General features: G+C 36.1%; 1 protein-coding gene across 10 annotated transcripts in view; it reads left to right on the forward strand.

Annotated features, from left to right (window-relative positions):
• The window catches only part of SMAP1 (small ArfGAP 1), a 326484-nt gene that overhangs the window by 302568 nt on the left and 2830 nt on the right, over positions 1–21086 (forward strand). For all 10 annotated transcript variants that reach the window (XM_072642575.1, XM_072642576.1, XM_072642582.1 and 7 more), the window contains 3 exons: positions 11725–11855; positions 17641–17809; positions 18710–19038. In XM_072642575.1, coding sequence (XP_072498676.1) covers positions 11725–11855; positions 17641–17809; positions 18710–19038 — 629 coding nt within the window. The remainder of the gene's footprint in view (positions 1–11724; positions 11856–17640; positions 17810–18709; positions 19039–21086) is intronic.

Below are 21086 nucleotides of genomic sequence, written 5' to 3' on the forward strand. Positions count from 1 at the left end.
GAAAATAGATCCGGGAGAGACAACTTAAAAATTATGGGACTCCCTGAAAGCCATGATCAGAAAAAGAGCCTAGACATCATCTTTCATGAAATTATCAAGGAAGACTGCCCTGATATTCTAGAACCAGGGGGCAAAACAAATATTGAAAGAATTCACCGATCACTACCTGAAAGAGATCTAAAAAGAGAAACTCCTAGGAACATTGTGGCCAAATTCCAGAGTTCCCTGGTCAAGGAGAAAATATTGCAAGTAGCTAGAAAGAAACAATTCAAGTATTGTGGAAATACAATCAGGATAACACAAGATCTAGCAGCTTCTACATTAAGGGATCGAAGGGAGTGGAATAGGATATTCCAGAAGTCAAAGGAACTAGAACTAAAACCAAGAATCACCTACCTAGCAAAACTGAGTATAATACTTCAGGGGGGAGAAATGGTCTTTTACTGAAATAGAGGACTTTCAAGCATTCTTGATGAAAAGACCAGAGCTGAAAAGACAATTTGACTTTCAAACACAAGAATGAAGAGAAGCATGAAAAAGTAAATAGCAAAGAGAAGTCATAAAGGACTTTACTAAAGTTGAACTGTTTACATTCCTACATGTAAAGACAATATTTGTAACTCTTGAAACTATTCAGTATCTGGGTAGTTGGTGGGATTACACACACACACATGCACACGCACACACACATAGAGACAGAGTACACAGAGTGAATTGAAGAGGATGGGATCATATCTTAAAAAAATGATCACAAGCAGTGAGAGAGAAATATATGGGAGGAGAAAGGGAGAAATGGAATGGGGCAAATTATCTCTCATAAAAGAGGCAACCAAAAGACTTATTAGTGGAGGGATAAAGAGGGGAGGTGAGAGAAAAACATGAAGTTTACTCTCATCACAAGGAAGGAATAAAATGCACACTCATTTTGGTATGAAAACCTATCTTACAATACAGGAAAGTGGGGGATAAGGGGATAAGCAGGGTGGGGGGGATGATGGAAGAGAGGGCATGGGGAGGAGGGAGCAATCTGAAGTCAATACTCTTGGGGAGGGACAGGATCAAAAGAGAGAATAGAAGTAATGGGGGACAGGATAGGATGGAGGGAAATATAATTAGTTCTTACACAACATTACTATTATGGAAGTCATTTGCAAAACTACACAGATTTGGCCTATATTGAATTGCTTGCCTTCCAAAGGGAAGGGGTGGGGAGGGAGGGAGGAAGAGAAGTTGGAACTCAAAGTTTTAGGAACAACTGTCGAGTACTGTTCTTGCCACTAGGAAATAAGAAATACAGGTAAAGGGGTATAGGATGGAGACAAGGGATGATAGAAGAGAGGGCAGATTGGCAGACAGGGGCAATTAGAACGCTCAGTGTTTTGGGGTGAGGGGAGGGGACAAAAGGGGAGAAAATTTGGAACCCAAAATTTTGTGAAAATGAATGTTAAAAGTTAAATAAATAAGTTAAAAAAAATTATCAGGGAAAACTGCCCTGATATTCTAGAACTAGGGGGCAAAACAAATATTGAAAGAATTCACCTATCGCCTCCTGAAAGAGATCCAAAACAAGAAACTCCTAGTAACATTTTGGCCAAATTCCAGAGTTCCCAGGTCAAGGAGAAAATATTGCAAGCAACTAGAAAGAAATAGTTCAAGTATTGTGGAAATACAATCAGGATAACACAAAATCTAGCAGCTTCTACATTAAGGGATCGAAGGATGTGGAATAGGATATTCCAGAAGACAAAGGAATTAGGACTAAAACCAAGAATCACCTACCCAGCAAAACTGAATGTAATACTTCAGGGGGGGGAAATGGTCTTTCAGTGAAATAGAGAGCTTTCAAGCATTCTTGATAAAAAACCAGAGCTGAAAAGAAAATTTGACTCTCAAACACAAGAATCAAGAGAAGCATGAAAAGGTAAACAGCAAAGAGAAATCAAATGGGACTTAGTAAAGTTGAGCTGTTTACATTCCTACATGGGAAGAGAATATTTGTAACTCTTGAAACTTTTTTCAGTGTCTTGAGTAGTTGATGGGATTTCACATACTCTCTCTCTCTCTCTCTCTCTCTCTCTCTCTCTCTCTCTCACACACACACACACACACACACACATGCACAGAGCACAGAGTGAATTGAATAGGATGGGATCATATCTTAAATGAAATTAAGGGGTGAGAGAGAAATATATTGGGAGGAGAAAGGGAGAAATGGAATGGGGAAAATTATCTCATGAGAGGCAAGTAAAAGACTTTTCAGTGGAGGGAAAAGGGGGGAGGTAAGAGAAAAAAACATGAAGCTTACTGTCATCACATTCGACTAAAGGAAGGAATAAAGTGCACACTCATTTTGCTATGAAAACCTATCTTACAATACAGGAAAAATGGGGGGGATGATGGAAGGGAGGGCAGTGGGAGGAGGGAGCAATCAGAAGTCACCATTCTTGGGGAGGGACAGGAACAAAAGAGAGAATAGAAGAAATGGGGGGCAGAATAGGATGGAGGGAAATATAGTTAGTCTTACACAACAAGACTATCATGGAAGTCATTTGCAAAACTACACAGATACAGTCTATGTTGAATTGCTTGCCTTCCCAAAGGGGATGGATGGGGAGGGAGGTTGGAACTCAGAGTTTTAGGAACAATGCCAAGCCTAGTGGCCTGTATTGGGCTACCTGAGTCTTTCTTACCTCACCTCCGAGGTCTTCGGTTGGCCAAACCGGATAAACGTATGAGAGAAAGGACGTTCCAGAGTTGAACAGGGGTTGAGCTTTATTTCAGGGTCCAGGTTACAAGTGCAGGGGGGTCTTCCTTAGGAGGAAGAGGGGGAGATTTCCTAAGGAGGCTAAGCTTAAGGGATTGGAAGTAGAAGTACAAGCGGGGAGAGAGGGGGAGGGGAGAGAGGAAAGAAAAGAAGCGGAGCCTACTGTCCTCTTTGGCTCCTCACGTGCTAAGAGAGCTTTCCGGCTTCCTCAATCCTACTTAACCTTCAGCCACACAGTTTGCATCTCAATACCGTGCTGTTAGGTAACTAGGTGTGCTCCAATCCGGGACGACCTCGAGGGCAGGGAGACTCCACCCATCAGGTATCTCCGGGGGAGAGGCGGAAATACCTGAGCTAGCTGAGCTAGCTCAGTCTGACCTTCTCGAACCCCCGCTGTTCATGGAGGGCCTCGTAAGACTCTAAGATTTAGAAGTCCCACTTTTACCCGCCCGAGACCGTCCACACGGAATTGAGCTTCCAATCCCAACAGAACAACTATTGAGTATTGTTCTTGCATACAGCTAGGAAATGAGAAATACAGGTAATGGGGTATAGAAAGTTATCTTGCCCTACAGGACAAAAGAGAAGAGGGGGATAAGGGAAGGGAGGGCACATTGGTGATAGGGGTAAATTAGAATGCTCAGCATTTTGGGTGGGGGGAGGGGAGAGATGGGGAGAAAATTTGGAATTCAAAATTTTGTGGAAATAAATGTTGAAAACTTAAATAAATTTAAATACAAAAAAAAAGAAACCGTGGGACAGTGGGACTACATTTTTGAACAAATTTTTTTTTGTTCAAATATTTCACTCAATTAATGGTTTTATCACTGTGGGTATTTCTTCTAGTGATGCAGATCAGTGATGTCAGACTCAAATAGAAACGAATCTACTACAACACAGTACATAAGAATCCCTGCAGGCTGCATATTGACTTATCTGCATACTAACTACACATTAACATTATCTGTATTCTATTGTATTTTTATTTATTTTGTTAAGTATTTCCCAATTATATTTTAATTTGGTTTTAGTAGCATTGCTACCCTTGTGTTTGATATCTCTAGTGTAGATTACAACCTAACCCATCCATCCATACTTTCTCATTAAATTTTTCATGTTCATTTAAAAACATTTTTCTTTATTTTATAGCTCAGCATGATCTGAGGGTATAAAATGATATTCATCTGGAGTATGTCTGTTTGCTGAGATGTGTGATGAAAAGGTTGGCTTAACTAAAGGTATCCCTTAAGCAATTTCATTTTGGTAGCTCTCGGGTCACTTTAGATTTGTAGCTCTCTTCTGAAAAGATTACGGTGACCTTAGGGTTTCCTTCATCTAGCAACATTAACCTCTGAGGCACTGTCGGACCTTTTATTCAAATAAAGATCAGATGAAGGAATTTGAAGGAGTTTGCTTTAGAAATGGGCACTATTTGGCAAAAGAACAATAAACATATACTTCGTTTATTTCTTTCTGTGCAAAAACTTTATACCAACTAAAGTTATTGGTAATGGATTTTGTTAGATCTATTTTTCATTGAATCCAAACATACACTGTTTTAACATTAGGAGAATATATTTTTAAACTTTTTTTTTTTTTTTAACATATAACCCTGGTGCCCTAGCTCCCACATTATTAAAAAAAATTTTAAGTAGCTGATTTTATGAGGAAAATTATCAAGACACTTTAATTCAACAAATATTAAGTGGAGGTGCTTAGGTTCTGTGCTAGGTGCTATAATCTCATAACAGTTATTGTACCATTTTGTTAAGTAAAACATAGTTCATTATAAATTAAATCTAAATTTCAGTTTTGAAGCTGGGGCCTTAAGCTCCAGGACAACAGGACATAACAAAATGTATTGTACATAATAAGTTAATGAATATTTGTTGATTTGAACCACTCTTTGAATAGAAATGAAAAGGGTTGTTTTGTTTTTGTAATAAATCTGAGATTAATAATGATAACTTAAATGTGTTGATACTGAGGTGAACATCACTGGCTCACAGAAAAACCACTTGAATAAGTGTTGTGACTACTTTACATTTCTTTCTTTTTTGTGGGGTGTGCAGGAGTAAGAATGCCTCAGTAGTTCCCAGTAAAGTATTGGACCTGACAGTTTTCATTGTATCAAGGGTACACTCAAGGCAGCTTGTTGTGGTTATCCAAAAAATAGTAAGGAAGAACATGACATCCATTTGTTTATTGACATACATAATTGTCCTAGAGTAGTATTCACTAAAGCCTCATTGCTTTTTGATGTTTTTTTAAGATTATTATTGTTTAAGCAGGTAATGACAGAACAGGATGAATTTGGTTACTATTTGCTGAATACCAGATAGGTTGCCACTGTCCTAGGGTAGTTCTTTGTGTGTATAGTAAGAATGGGATTTAGTCAGTAAATAGAAAACAGGGAGACTGAGCCTTCTGAACTTATGAAGTTCATCTAGGCCTTCTGCCTGTGAAGGCATAGATGAGGTAGGAGAGAGATTATAGCACTGAATTTCTAAATTTTTATTTTCCTCCATGGCTCTGATTTGAAGTCTGAGGACGATCAGATATTTCTAATTTATGCAAAATTAAATGGACTGCAGAGAATGATAAGCTTTAGGTTTGGAATATGATTTTATATTTTTATACACTACAGTTTTTATTTATTTCAGGTAAATTCTGTTGGATTCTTGATTCCCCTTGAAGACAATTGAAAAAGAAAACCAACTAAACCAATGTGTCCGTATTGCATTGTACCATAAGATCTGTCAGTATCACTTATATAGTATTTTGTTGCTCTCTAGGTTAAGAAGTAGGACTATTCAAAATCATTAAGTATAGATGGATTGTGGAAAATTATCATCTAGTTCGTAATTAGAGATAAACTATAGGTATTTTCTTGTTGTTTTCTTGGGGAAAGATGCTGGACAAGGAACTTTTTATTCACTTGAGTCAAATAAATTTTACATGAGTAATGTAAATGAAGGAGTAGGTTTGGCATATTCAGCACATAGTTAATGTAAGTTCACTATGTACAAGGCATGGAAGAATAACACAAAATTGACTAGACATAGTCTTTCTCCTCTAGGAGTTTATGATCTCAGTAACAAATGATTTCTGTATGATAAAGACTAGCCTTAGGGACTGTGTCACATTTCAGATGTTAACTTAAAAAACCACCAGTGTCATATGAATGTACTAGAATAAAGTCACACATGGTACATACCCTGTAGTCTTCATAGATATAGCACTAATTAAAACAATAAACTCAAAACATTTTAGCATTTTTGAAAAGATAACACTTTGTGTACCACAGAAAACAAATTTGTCCTTGCATTTTCCCTTAGGTGCACACTGGCCATTTGGAGAGTCTCAAATGTTAATTTTGAACCAAAGAAAAAAATTGACTTACATGTTCAGTTCCTATTTTTTAAAAATCCTCACAGAAATCTTAAAGGTGAGAACTTGTACAAACTGAAAGTCCCTAAGTTTTTGATTTTGTGCCTGCTTTTAATACTAAAGTTTCCCCTATTCCTTCCCCTCCTTTTTAAATTGCATTGTCCCAATTTCTTCTATTTACTCAGTGCCTTTTCAAGGGGCCCTTTGTGCTTCAGTTTTTCTTTAGGAAGTAGTCCCTTGCTAAATTTCTTCCATTTGCCCTAGGCTTTTTTTGTACTTTGGATCTCCCATTATTTTTATTGGCTACCAGTGCCTCTGCATACTGATTATAGAGGCCTACCTCTTTCTGTTACCATCCTGTGCTCTATAGAAGAGCAAAAAGTAAAATGTGTGCGCCTGTCTCTGGTGAATGCTGATTAGCTACTGACATAGAGGTACACTTTATTTTGTAGAGGCATGCTTGGCTATGTACGATTCTGGGGTTCTTTTTTTCCTGGAAAAAGATTTATATTGGTCTGAAGACTGAAAATTATTGTGATACAGATATATTTCTTTTGAACATTGGGTGATAATCTGTATGGCTACTAAATGAGTAGTGTGCTCGAATTGTGGAGCTTGGGGTTTTTTTATTTTTAGATGCCCTTCATTTCAACATGTGAAAAAAGAGAAAAAAATGTATTTTAAATTCATTTTGAGTGTTTCAACTGAATTTTCAGTCCTTTGTTTATATTAAGCATGATGGAAGGATACAATGAATTTCTAATGATCTTGTATGAGTATTATTCATGCGATGTGGGGATACCTCTAAACTACCTGAGATAATCTAGCTTGCTTCCAGATTTGTATCTCAGCAATTTCTTTACTGTCACCCAAGGAAACTGGGTGACCTTTCTTATCCTCCACACTTGAGCTGGGTGCATATTGATTGAGTCAGACACAGAGAGATTTTGAATGATTTTACACATGGTTTTTTTGATTATCCCTGCTTCTGCACCCTTTAGTGAACAGACTAATAATCAATAATACACTGCTGAATTATTCCTTTCTGTGCAATTAGGCACGGCTATAATCAATTTTCATATATATAGACATATATATGTATAGTGTGTGTGTATTGTGTGTGTGTGTATATATACATATGTGTGTCATGTATTTTGCACAAATAATAGGATCACCTCCCCCATTCTTCCCTCTGCCTACCCTCTTCCTTTCAGCCCTGCTGAAATATTGAATATGGAAAAGATTAAAGGCGATTCAAAACCAACTGAAATATCTACACACTAAAACCAACTGAAATATCTACACACTTTGTAATAAAGCTGTTTTGGCTTGTGATAAACACGATAAAATGACAATTGAAGCCCATTTAAAAATGCTTGTGAAACCTTGGGCACAGTGTCTGGCACATAATAAGGTTTTAATAACTGTTCGTTGGCTTGCTTACTTCCTTTGAAAACTTTGCTAAGTTAGAAAGGCCAAAAAAAAAACAGTTTAAAAAATGGTAACTACTTGGGCATGAACTTATTTATGCTTCTCCCATAATGATTATTTGTAGAGTTATCTGTACGTTTGTCCTAGACAGAGGATTCTTCTACTTAGCACAGGCTGGGATTTCAAGTTGAACGTAATACTATATGATGAGACAGAGTCAATATGAGAAAAGAAAAGAGTTCTGAAGGAGAAAAATGTATTTAAATATATAAAGTGATCTGGTACTTAGTTTTTCTGCATAGACAATCTGCTGTACAAGAACAAGGAAATGTGATGGTGTCAGAACCAAGATTTATGAAGATTTATGATTGGCAGTGAGGGTAGCGTTTATCTGGGAATATCAGAATAATTGCAGTTGGGAAAAGGAGTAATTGAAAGGGTGAACAGAAATGCATAGTAAGAACTGAGGCAGTATGAAGGGCAGCTTGGGGGGAGGAGTGGTGGTAAGAGAGGGAATATTCATAGAGCTTTGAGTTAAAAGGGCAGAGTCCTGCTTACTTTATTAGGTAAGTACCAACCAGGAAAACCTACTTCAATTCACTGAAAACTGTTCAGGTTTGCTTTAGGTATTTTCAGGGCTATTGGTTGCCCTATCCTAAATGGCCATATGTGGTTATCTGATTTTATAGGCTCCCATGGTTAGTTGTATGGAAATAAGCAATCATAACCCCCATGGAATATCCAGATTAGATATGAGGCAATTATATATATATATATATGGAACCTGGCTTAATTTTTATGTGTGTTCAGAATCAGAGCGTTCAAAGAATGTTTTAATGAATAGTAAGGGCATTCATTTATATTTAGAAATATCAGGTGGCTGTTTAGATAAAAAAACAAACCATTTTTATTAGAGTTTAATTTTCATTTAGAAGGTATTTCACTCTTGTGAATGTGTTGGCCAGCATTTCTTTGTCTCTTTCATGGGGTTGACTGTCAAGGAACAGTTATAAAACAAATCTTAGTAGCATCCTGTTAGAACTCAAGACCTTGATGATGATCCATTCTCTACCATGGATGGGTTTTTCAGAGTCCTTGAAGGCCTGCTTTAATGTTATGTGCTGTAGGTAAAGCAGCAGCCTTCTGCTACAGAGCCACCTGTGGTTTATCTGCAAGCTTCCATATCTTCTTTATCCGATACATAATTTGTCAGTCTAAATATTTAAGACCAAGGTCTGAATAGTAAACCAAGTATTGTTCCATCTTTTCCCTCCTTCCTATTTCTCTATTTTGATTCCCTGTCATCCTCATCTCCCTCAGTATTTAAACATACAAAATCAGGATACAAGATGCTCTCTCATTTGCCAAATAAAAGTAGTCTTTTCCTGTACCCTCTCACTCCTTGTTGTGAAGTTGAAATAAATTTTGAAGATTTGTGAGATAAGATTTTAAACTGTACTCTGTACATCACCATCAAATACCACTTTTCCCTTTGCATTATTATCTTGCATGTAGAGAAGTCTGAACACTGACAAAGGCTTTTAAATTCATAATTTCATTTGATTTTTAAAATAGCCATGTAAGTGAGCAGGATTACAGCATGGCCAGTGACCTTGCTCATTGTATTCTGGCTGTCTAGCACAACATCTTGTACATTAGTCGATGCTTAATTAACTTGTTGTATTGAACTTTACAGATGAAAAAACTGAGGCACAGAAAGCTTATGTAACTTACCCAAGTTATAAACATCTAGTTAGTGGCAAAATGAGAAGCAAAATCCAAGGATTTTGAATCCTAGTGCACTGCTCATATCTCTCTATATGGTGCTGTTTGGGGGTGTAATATGGGCCATATAAAAACTTTGAACAAATGCTTTGAACAGCCTGCTATCCTATCCTGACTTTACTGTCAGCATATATACAATCTATACGTGCCAGATAGACCACATATGTTGCTTGGTGACAATTTTCTCCCCAAGAAACATGACATTATAAACAAGTATGAAGCCAAACAGCACAGAAATTGAGAAGCTGTCATGCAAATAGAAATTACAAGTAGCTTATGGTCCTATAATTAAGGATAAGAAATGGGAATAGAATACAAAAGGTCTGGCTCATCCTTTTTACACTTATTTTCCCATATGTTAAGGATGCAAAGTTGTAGACAGTTTAAAAATACTCACAGATGCTGTGTGAGGTAATGGACGTGATGTTGTGAATCACTTTGCCGTGCAGTTATGTCTGAGATAGAGCTGCGTCTACTCTTTAAAACAGACTTTAAATTTCTGGTAGTCAGACTCTTTGTTAAGAGTCAAATTCTAAGGATTGATAATCTACCCCAAGATAGATTAAACTTTTGAATTGTTGAGATTCTTTATTGCTAAATATGAAGTTAATAAGTTGTTTTATTTTGTTTTTTTCCTGGTTTAACTTTATATAATATGCGGAGTAGAATAGAGTTAAAAATCTAAAATACCCCTTTAAGGTTTGCAAAGCACCATACAGATGCTATCTCATTTGATCCTCACAACAATTCTGTGAGGTAGATGCTATTATTATGAGCCCCATTTTACAGATGAATAAACCAAGGCACACAGTGGTTAAGTGACTTGTGAAGGGGGTCACACTGCTAGTGAATATCTGAGGGAGAATTCGAACTGAAGTCTTTCTGGCTTAAAGTCTAGCATTCTTGCCACTGCGTTAGCTGGCAGTTGGATTCAGACTCAGACACTTATTAGCATAGGCAAGACTTTACCTCATAGGCAATTTCTTTACCTCAGTTTCTCCATTTGTAAAATGGGATAATAGCATTTACTTCAGGATTATTGTGAGGATCAAATGAAATCATGTGTGTAAAGCATTTTGCAGACCTTATAGCATTATTATAAATGCTAGCTATTATTATGTAAAATATGTATTAATAGAGTTCTGATATTCAGATTATTATTGTCATTTGAAAGGGATTCAATGTAGACAAAAATTTTGTTTTTTTGATGTATTTTCCAGTTACTGGTTTACAAACAAGTTTGCGTTCATCTCATGTATGTCTTATATTCTGATTATTTTAATTGTTAATTGAAAAGCTTACTCTCAGTTAAATCCTGCATGGTATAACTTTTGAAATTAGTAATAACCTCAGAGAAATTTTCTTTGATTGCTTTACCTCTGAATAGCCCATAACTCTTGATAGATAGATATATGATAACTACATGTATTAAGTTCCCTTTTTTATAAAATTATAATTTTGGTAATGTGGTAGTACAGAAAAATGATTTGGAAATAAGTGCAGATGGGTAATCTTTCCAATTAACTTAATTTAGGTCTAACGGGCTATATTTTGCAAATTGTATATTTAAATTATTTTATGCAAAGCCTCATTCATTTGTAATAGTGAAGGGTTATTGTGAATTGCAAATGTTTGAAATGAATGGGAAATAAAAGGATGCCAGATTTCAGTTATACTTGGAAAAACAGAATCTCTATTAGTTTAGAGCAGTCATCTCAATCTGGGCACTGTGAAAGAGTTCCAAGTAGATGGTGGAAATTGGAACTCTGAAGCTCTCCCAACAGCTGTTTTGTGTAGTGGCAAAATCAGCCAGATCTCTGTGCAGTGCCCAGCCTCTGTGCTGTGACTTTGCTCTGTTTCTGAATCCTGCCTGCCTGTTCAGCCTCCCTAGCCCACCATGTTGTTGTAATTTCAGAAGGGATGTAAAATTTTGGAAGAGGGCATATTGAGAAGTGATACAGGAAAGTTGAAGTCACATAGTTTGAAGGCCACTAGTGTAGTCCTAAGTACCCTGAAAAGTCATCCCTGATTAGAAATTTGCTTCTTTAACAGTACTTCATTCACCAGAAGCAGCTGTGCTGAAAAACAAAACAAAGTGTTTTCTCTGAGAATTTTCAGAAAACTTACAAAGGAAGTACTGTGTTTTTGTTTGTTTTCAAATCTGGTTAGTTTTATTATGGAGGAACATGCAAATTGGGACCTAGGTGATTTAATACTTAGAACTTTAAAATGTTCTTTTTTTAAAAAATATAGAGACTGTTGTTAAAGGCAATATAAATCTTAATCATTTGTAATTTTAAAGATTTTTTTTTTTACTTTAAAATGAGAATCTGTACCTTTTTTTTTTTTTTAAGATGGCCCTCCTGAAGCACCTGTGACAAATGGCAGTACTACTACCATCACCACTACCTTGAATGATGACCTGGATATTTTTGGCCCTATGATCTCTAATCCTTTACCAGCAACAGTCATGCCACCAGCCCAGGTATGTTGGAGGGATGTAGTTTTGAACCCTCATTGCTTGTTATCCCCCCAGTGCTTCCGAAAAAAACCTGATAAGCTAAAAAATTCTTGTCCTTTAAGAAAAGTGCAGTTACAGAGTAGAGAATCCAAAGCCTGAAGTTCCTCTTGAGTAGATTGTGGACTTTCCTGGAGATGGTATCTGGTGTTATTTGAGAGGTCATATCCTGTTTGTTTTTAAATTTTAAAATTCATTTTAAAAAAATTATCAATTTAACAAATACATTCACGTGCACAAAAGAGAAAAAAGAGGGTAATCACCTCTTTGAGAAACTATCTCTAGCCTTCCTCCTACCCCCCCCCCCCCCCCCCCCCCCCCATCTTCCAGGTGTTGCGGGGAGGAGCCAAGTATATCCTCTTTTGTTATTAAGAAGTTGGGTGTGTTTCAGGTTTTTTGTTGTTTGTTGTAGTTGTTGTTTCATGGTCCAGGCCAAACTAGTGATTCAGACATAGGATTGGAATAAAATGAATATTAATGTTCACTGACTATAAAAATCAATACAAAATAAATTGATTTTCAATTAGAAATTTTAAAAATATGCTATAACTCTAAAATAGATCCTGCCCTTCTCTGCCTCCATAGGCACCAGTGACGTAGCAAGCTGAGCCTTTTTATGCCTCATTTAACAGGAAAGCCATGCCAGTGGTCCAGGCCCTTGTCCATAGCCCAACCGAATTCCAAGGACAGCCTCCTTAAGGGAATACCATCCCAGCTTACAAAACAAATATCATTTCTGTTATTACTAATCTTGCTAATTTTTTTTTTAATACTTATGTCAAACTATTTTGTATGGATACATTTATATTAATGGTGAAGTAATTTGGTTTTGGTAATGCAGGATTTTAAAATCACCTTAATAGAATTTCTTAAGGGGAAACATGCGCATTTTAAAGATCTATTCTACCATCAAGAAAAACATACCATTTGAGTCATTTTGAGTTTCATTTTAAACTCTTTATTTCCTCCAAAATAGGCAACAACATATTTTCACTAAAATGTGTGTGTTATTCATATTCACAGAACATAGATTTCAGGCTGGAAAGACACATGTTAGAGACCATCTAGTCCAGCTAACTCATTTTATAGAAGAGGGAAACTTCGTCCCGCAGAGGTTAAATGACTTACCTAAGATCATACAGATAACAAATAGCAAAGGCAGGATTTTACCTAGAACTAGGTTCTGATTCCAAATTCTCTTTTCACTATACCACATGACTGTCAGTAAATTCTTTTTAAGTAGGAGATGAAATTCTGTGCCAAATCTGATTTATTTGGACAGCAAGCTTAATAAGAAATCCATCTCAACTTTCTGCTGCATCATCAGAAAATAAGTCGTTCTCATTAGAAGCAGAGGCGCTAGTATATTTGAGAAGAGATTTATCTGAAATAGCCTTAAAACTCATTGTCAACATTTTATTGCTTTGGGAAAATCTGTTTTGTGGAAAGATACCTTTTGATTTTATGTCTGTCCCTTTAAAACTCACAAAATATTTAAAAACTTTGAAGTTATATAGTTTAATTGATGATGATTGCTAAATCATTTACCTTTTGATTGTGCAGAAATGAGTGTGCATGAAACAATAAAAAATTGAAACCACTTCGGTATTACGGCTTTCCAAAGAGAGATTTGGGATATTTGACAATCTGAGCATGAAAAGCAATTTATTTGCTGTGGCATTCTGGTGAGGCTGTTATATTTGCCAGGCTTCTTTGGATTCCTTTGGAGTGCTCAAGTTGCTTTGCAGTAGGTCTAAGAATTACCTTCTCTATGTTAGCCTCCAGTGTGCCATGTGCAGAGTCTGCTAATTATATCTAAACCAATCATTAAACCATCAAGACTGAAACTTGTGAAAGGGGGCTCTGAGCACAGAACATTCTTTGCAGCATTGCTTTTCTTAAGAGAAGATCTTTAATATAGTCTGTTTAATGACCCTCAATATACTGGACGGAAACTATTTTTAATTGGCCTGCTTTTCTTTTGTTACAGATGTTTTCCAATCTAAAGTATATATAGCTTGTACTTATATTGACTCGCACAATATGAAATTCTATGAGTAAATATTCCAACAATTTTCAAGGTTTATAATTTTGATTAAATGGTGATCATAGATTCAAAGTATAACTCATTAACACATGTTTTTAAATAGTGTCTTCTAAATGAAATTTATGACACTCGAACCTCTAAAACATTTGAAATTGGTCAGTTCAGACTGGACTTTTCCTTGCAGCTATGGAGATGCATTTATAAGGTTTTCTAAGTTTATATTTTAGGGCTTGAGCTTATGATACTTTTAGCACAAAGATCCCACTTAGATCTAGGACAGTATTTGGAACTTTTGCCTCCCTTCTGTTACTCCACACTGGATGCTTTGAACCTTCACTGTAACACAAGTGATTTATTGCATTACATAATTGCCGGCTATATGCAATGGGGCAATAAAATATGTACATTTATAAAAAAAAATATTAAAATGTGCTCTGACTGCCCCTTACATAGAATCTAATCATCATAGATATCTCTTGACAAAAACCACAAAGGTCTTCCATAGTACAGGGTCCTCTGTTGCCCTCTCCTATTAGTTAGAACAAAGTACAAGATTTCTCTGTCTTCCCCCAGGGAAGTTAATCTAGTTTTTTTACCTTCCATTTTGGTGTCCTCAGGGAACTCCTAGCATGTGACTGGTTAACTATATGTTGGGAGAAACTATTAGGGAGCTATAGAACCTTAATATCAGTAATTCTAGGACTACTTATATCCAAACCTTTGGGTGGTAGAAACTGTCCCCAGAGGACAAAGTGCCCTAAACTTGTTTGAGCTGAGCCACTACAATCCAAAAGGAAGCTGCCATTTTTGGTAAGAGAAGCATCGCTGCCCCAAGCACACATATGATAGACTCATTGAGGCCACTTCTTTATCTGGCACCTTTTGACATGATGAATAGGTCAGCAAAAAAGGACTTGTATATTTGAGTGCTCACTTAAAGCATACTATTTGATTTAGCTGTGTTAAGGTTCTGTCCATGTGAGGGAGGCTACTACTCATTGTCAGCAGAGAAAACATACATTACATTTACAAGCTATTGAAATGAGAAGCGTTCCAGTGAGAGCTCTTGAGTAATTAATCCCCTGCTCATGGCTGGAGTTTTGACATGATTTTGTATCTATTTAACACAACTTGAAAAAATATGGAGGCTGCAGTGTTGCAAGCAAATATCTGATGATGATGAGTAAAATAAACAATAAAAGTCAGATAATCCAAAGAGAACCAAGAATTACTCACAAAGACACAAACTCAGGCTTTGTTTGACTCTACTTGAATTCATTGGTAGCATTGATTTCAGGGGTCTTAATGATATTCAAAGAAAGTCTTACTGTGTGAATTACTTTTTAAAAATGTTTAGACTGCCCTGATTGTAATGTCCTTTTTCATGCCATGGGTATAAAGTTTTTGGATTTTTCAGTTATAGAGATGTTGTGGATATAATACTTATCTTCTGTCTCTTCCTCATTTTTTTAACTTGTAAAAGAATCTTAGCAACTTAATTTTTATAACATTTTCAACAGAATAAAAAGAGCTAGAAGATGTAGGGGAGAGGGAACAAAGCATATGTATAAATACTCAGTTTATTTTTTCTTTAGTTTTTCCCAGCTAATAGAAATGGTATGTATGTATTTGTTAATTATTTCCTTGGGAAAATGACTGAAGTTAGCCACTGCTTGAAAGAAATAATTTTGAACCTTTCAGCCTAGTGAAAAAGAGGATAATTCTTGTGCTACAAAAATTTAACCAATAGTTACTTCCACATTTTTCTCCATGGGAACCCAAAGGTTTGTATAGTATGGTGTCTAGGGTTTCTCTGAAAGAAAGCCACATGGTGGCCATCACCACAAGGTGATCGGTTGAATGCACTTCTGTAGCATATACTTGCCCTTCATTCATTGTATTTATGTCCCCATTGCCCTGCACAGGATCTAGCATATAGTAGGCATTTAATACCTTCTGATGGATTGAACAGAAATGAGGTTTCAATCATGGTGTGGGGAGACAAAAAATACTCAGAAAATTTGACATTTATGGGAAGAGATAGTACTATTTAGCTTGCTTTTATGCTTAAAAACTTCAGCAATCTGCATTCTTATTGGTGTGGATATCCCTCCACTAATACAGTTCAGAACTGTTCTACAATTTAGAAAATTGACCTAGTGATTCTTATTCTCCGCAGGCAACTGCCTTTCTCACTGGCCTTTTCCACCAGAACATGGTGTTATGCTCAGGAGTGGCCTCTAAGATTCAGTTTCTTGTATATACCACAGTGAAACATCAGTAGGGCTTTGGTGGAACTAATGTTTGATTTTTGTATAGCTGGGATACTAGTAATTATTTTTTGGTTTGGACCGATGATTTAAAGAACTCCCACTGAGTTCCCTTTACCAGTATAAAAATGCAGCTTAAGAATTAGCACCTGGTGGTACTAAAAGGTCAGATGACTTGCCCAGGGTCATAGTATCTGATTCCTGGTCTCAGGTTGACTAACTTCAGCCCTCTGTGCGCCACTTCTTATACTGTTAAAAGTTTTTATGTATAAAATGTTCATTTAAAAATTTCACCAGTTGAAGAAACGACTAAGTATTTTTAAGTGGTATGGACCAACAAATAAGAATCATACTGTGATGTACCTTATAGTATTATGAAAGTTTTAGCAAATTTCAGAAAATATTTTTCAATTAAGTTAATTAAAACCTTGGTTAGTCATGATGTTTGGGGCATTAGAAAGGTTGTTTTTGTTAGTCAAGTTAATCATTGTATCCATGTCCATTTCATCTTATTTTTTTTTTAACTCTAAATTTTATTATTCTCCTTCCTCATCAGGAGCATACCAAATGCAATTGAGTCTTTGATAATTGGAGATTGTGCTATGCTATAGGGACCGTCTTTCTCAATTTGTATCATTTATTTTTGACATTATGGAATTGGGTAACCCCAGGGTATATCCTAAAAGTTGTTCAATTTAATAGAGTAAATGTTTATTAAGCACCTGTCATATTCAAAGCATTGTAGACACAGGTACAAAAATGAAATTACCCCTGCTCTCATGGACTACATTATATTATAGGGACCAGATTTATATCATACTGATTTGCCACTGTCTTTCTTATAAAAGTTGTACAAAATGTGCAAAGGTAATTAGGCTGATCACAATTCTGAATACATTGAAAGCAATTTATAGATAATATAACACTGTGGCAAAAGGTGAATCCAAATTTAGGTTTAAGATTTTATGTGGATTGTGAAGAAAACAAAGGGGACTCCTTGCTCCTGTATTGAACCAACTACAGTACTACATCTGCTTTTAGAGATCTCCTTTAAAACAAGGGATAGCACATCTTAAAAGTGGCAGTGAAGGAGGGGAAGAAGGAATGGGAAACCCCAAACACCCGATTCCCTGGTCTAGCACATGCCCCTTTCTAGTACAGACAGCAGCCACCGCTAGACACACACTAGAGACTCAAAACACTAGATTCTAGTGATTAGGTAAGATAGCCTGACAGCATTACTGTAATTAAGAAGTCTTGAAACTCTAACTTTTATTTGTGTGGGTTTGTGAATTATCCTGTTATTTCCCTTAGTAATTTTATAACTTGTTTATGTATGGATTTTGAGCTACCATTAAATCAGTGAGCTGTGATTTAATTTGTAAAACTGCTCTAAAGTTTTTTCTGCTGCCTATTTTGATGTTTGTGTTTTCAGGGAGCCTCCACAGTACCAGTAGCTACCACTTTAACTGCTGGCTCTGCGGATCTGGATCTGTTCACTGAGCCAACTACAAAATCAGAAGAATCAGCAAAGAAGCAACTATCCAAAGACTCCATTCTATCCCTGTATGGAACAGGCACCATTCAGCAGCCAAGTGCTCCAGGTTAATTTTCAAAGCTGTTTTCAAAGGTTTCAGTTCCATATATGCAGGTTTTAGATATATAAGTGCTCAGAAATTCATCAGTGTAATATCAATTGTATATGTCCTCTATTATTTAGATGTGAGATGGATGCGTTTACTCTTGCAATTTGCACAGCTAAGAAACTGAAATGAAAACAGCATTAAATTAAAGGGCAAGTATAGGATTCAAAAATTTTATTCATTTAGAATTAACAAGCTGTTCACATATCACTTACAGTTTCACAAGCTTCTAGAAAATGAATTTTCTTGGATTGATAAAGTTTGATTTGCATGAAGGTTATAGATGAAATAGTCTCTGCATGTAAACAAAAGCCAAGGTGAATTTCATATATGTTCTAATATTGCTTGAATATTTTAAAATCATCATCAATATAATGAAATCAATATAAATTTTATTGTATACACAGCTTGAGTGTATTTCAGGCAATTTCCACTAAAACAGTGGAACTATTCTCTATTTAAATGGAAACTTGACTCTAAAAGCAATCCATCAAAGCCAAACTATATAGTCAACTCTTATTTATTTATACAACTGAAGAGGAACAGTGTTGTGAGTAATCTTAAATAGCAGATAATTGCAAATCATTTGTTTGGGGGTTAGCAAACTTATTCTATGCTTAGGGTTTTGCTCATGGCAATTTTAATGTAGTTTATGTAAGCTGGTAAGGAGGTGACCTTCTCAAAAGTGTGCTGGGGTAACTAGTAAAATCAAACTAGATTGGCATTTCAATTTTTCTTGTTAGAGATGAATAGAATAAACAGGTGTACATAGTCCACAGAAGGATAATAGAAGAGTGACTGAAGTTGTAAGTAGAAGCAGAGTGTTTAGATTCCTTTTCTTTTTTTTCACCTATAATGTAGGTATGTTTATGGGCCCTTCAACTATGCCATTTACCTCACAAGCACCAACTCAGTTTCAAGGCTTTCCATCCATGGGAGTTCCTGTGCCTGCAGCCACTGGAATCATGGGAAATATGATGGGCCAATCAGTACCCGTCATGGGACAAAATGCAAGCATGATGGTTGGCATGGCTATGCCCAATGGGTTTGTGGGAAATGCACAAACTGGTGTGATGCCACTTCCTCAGAATGTGGTCGGGTCCCAAGGAGGAATGGTAGGACAGATGGGAGCAGCACAGAATAAGTTTGGTATCCAACAAGCTCAGCAGCCCCAGTGGAACCTCTCCCAGGTATGAGGCTTTTGTTTTTCAGTTTAATTCTTAGTTACATGCGCTGCTATGAAAGAAATGCTATTTAGCCATGGGTGATATTTTAATATTTGAGGGCTCACAAAACAAGTGAGTTTAGAAACCTCTTTGGGGGTATTAACATGGTATCAGCCTGGATTCAGAAATCAGCTGATGATTCTAGATATTAAAAAATCAGCACTGTGACGTAGTTTAAAAGGAAGTATCTATCCATACCCCGTTCCTAGCACACTGCCTGAACTATATTGGCACTTGATAGATACTTGAATGTCTAATATGAACCTATTATAATGTTCAAAAGCGGGATTTGTAGAAACCACTTCTCTTGGCTTTTGTGCCATAGAAACCAAAGTTGTAACAAACTCTTTAGCTTTTTCCATAATTGATTTTTAAAATCTATCTTATTCTATTAAATCTAAATCTATTTTAAAAATCTTTTTAAATGTTCGTATATTAGGGAAACATTATGGTCAAATCACTAACATGTGAAAAGTCAGATTAAGTCTGGTGTTCTGTTGGGATGTTATCAACCTAAACAAATTTTTCTTCAGTGTGCAAACGATGATAGATCATTCATTCAGGAATTTTCCATTTATTCCACCACATTGGATAATTGATTCCAAAAGTATTTCAACTAGCATTTCCTTTTGTATTAAAACCATTATACAGAATGTTTTCTAGTTTCTAGTATTGGGTGAATAAGCTCATACCCATTCTCTCTCTCTCTATATATATATATATATATCATATAGATTTTTACATGTGAATTCATACTTTTTAGACTAAAAACTAACTTTTTCATTGCAACCTCCTATGAAAATGCCTCTCCTTTGTCCATTTCTAAATGTCCTCTATTTTGTTATTTTTCAAATGTGACTAACCAGAATGCTGTATTCTAGGTGCAGACACAGCATGGATTCTTACAAAAGTAGGATGTTGTTTTCTTTTTCTAATTTGCTTCCTGGTACTGCCCAGGATTAGGTTTTTTAATTGGTTTGTCTCAGCAGCATACTAATACAGGGAACACTGTATATGGCCATTCCCTTTTTCCTGGGCCATAATTAACAGTTTGAAGTCCTCACCCATCCAAGTATAGGTTTTTTCCCCTTAAATACATTCATCACTTTGTATTTCATGCATTAAAGTTCATCTTCCCCTTTTCATATAATCATACAAGACTTTTCTGCCTATTAAGTCTTAGTGTCATCTGCAAACTTTGAAAATGACATATTGTACACTCATTTTCCTTTCCAGATAATTTGTGAAAATGTTGCATAAGCCTGGTTTCAACACCAATTCCTGGGGGAATAATATCCACTGTAAATATGTTTCCATCCAAAGAAATTCTCATTTATCCCCTTAACTTTTAAAAACCTAACTCTCTGTTGGTGACAAAATACAACTCTCAATTCCTTGGTAGCTTGTTGCCTCAAATTTTTTCCTTTGAGCAGCTTTTCATGTGAAATCTTGTTAGACTTAATAAAGCTCCACAAAGTGGCTCTAGGTTTTGGGCTCATCCCTAAGGTTTATGTATTTTGTGACCTTTAACTTGGTTAATAGGTTACAGCAACTTTGCTGGGTTCAGACAAGAGACTCACCAGTCTACAGCTGCCAGGATCTCATCTGGAGCCCATCTTTAAGGATGCATGTGAGAGCTTCCAGTTCTAGCCAGAGAGGAGAAAAGGGGGCAGAAAGGCAATAAGACCCAGAAAGTTGCGCCTTTATTATATTTATTTACATTTTACTACCATTCTAAGTTTGCTTGGTGAATGAATATTAATCTTTAAATATTTCATAAATATGAGAAATGAGCATAAACCCAATTTATCAGTTTGCTAGTTAGGAGATTCATGGATATCATTTTTTAAACTTGAGGTTTTTAGAATATGTACAGGATCTAAATCCCTATCTTCAAGGAATCTCGAGAGACTACAGCCAGCCAGACAAATGTATTGATCAGGGCAGATAGTTTCTTCACTGAGGATTAGATGCTGCATTTTTGGACAAATGAGTGCCTTACTCTTGACTCA

The sequence above is a fragment of the Notamacropus eugenii genome, chromosome 2, assembly GCF_028372415.1.
Source record: "Notamacropus eugenii isolate mMacEug1 chromosome 2, mMacEug1.pri_v2, whole genome shotgun sequence".
Taxonomy (NCBI): Eukaryota; Metazoa; Chordata; class Mammalia; order Diprotodontia; family Macropodidae; genus Notamacropus; species Notamacropus eugenii.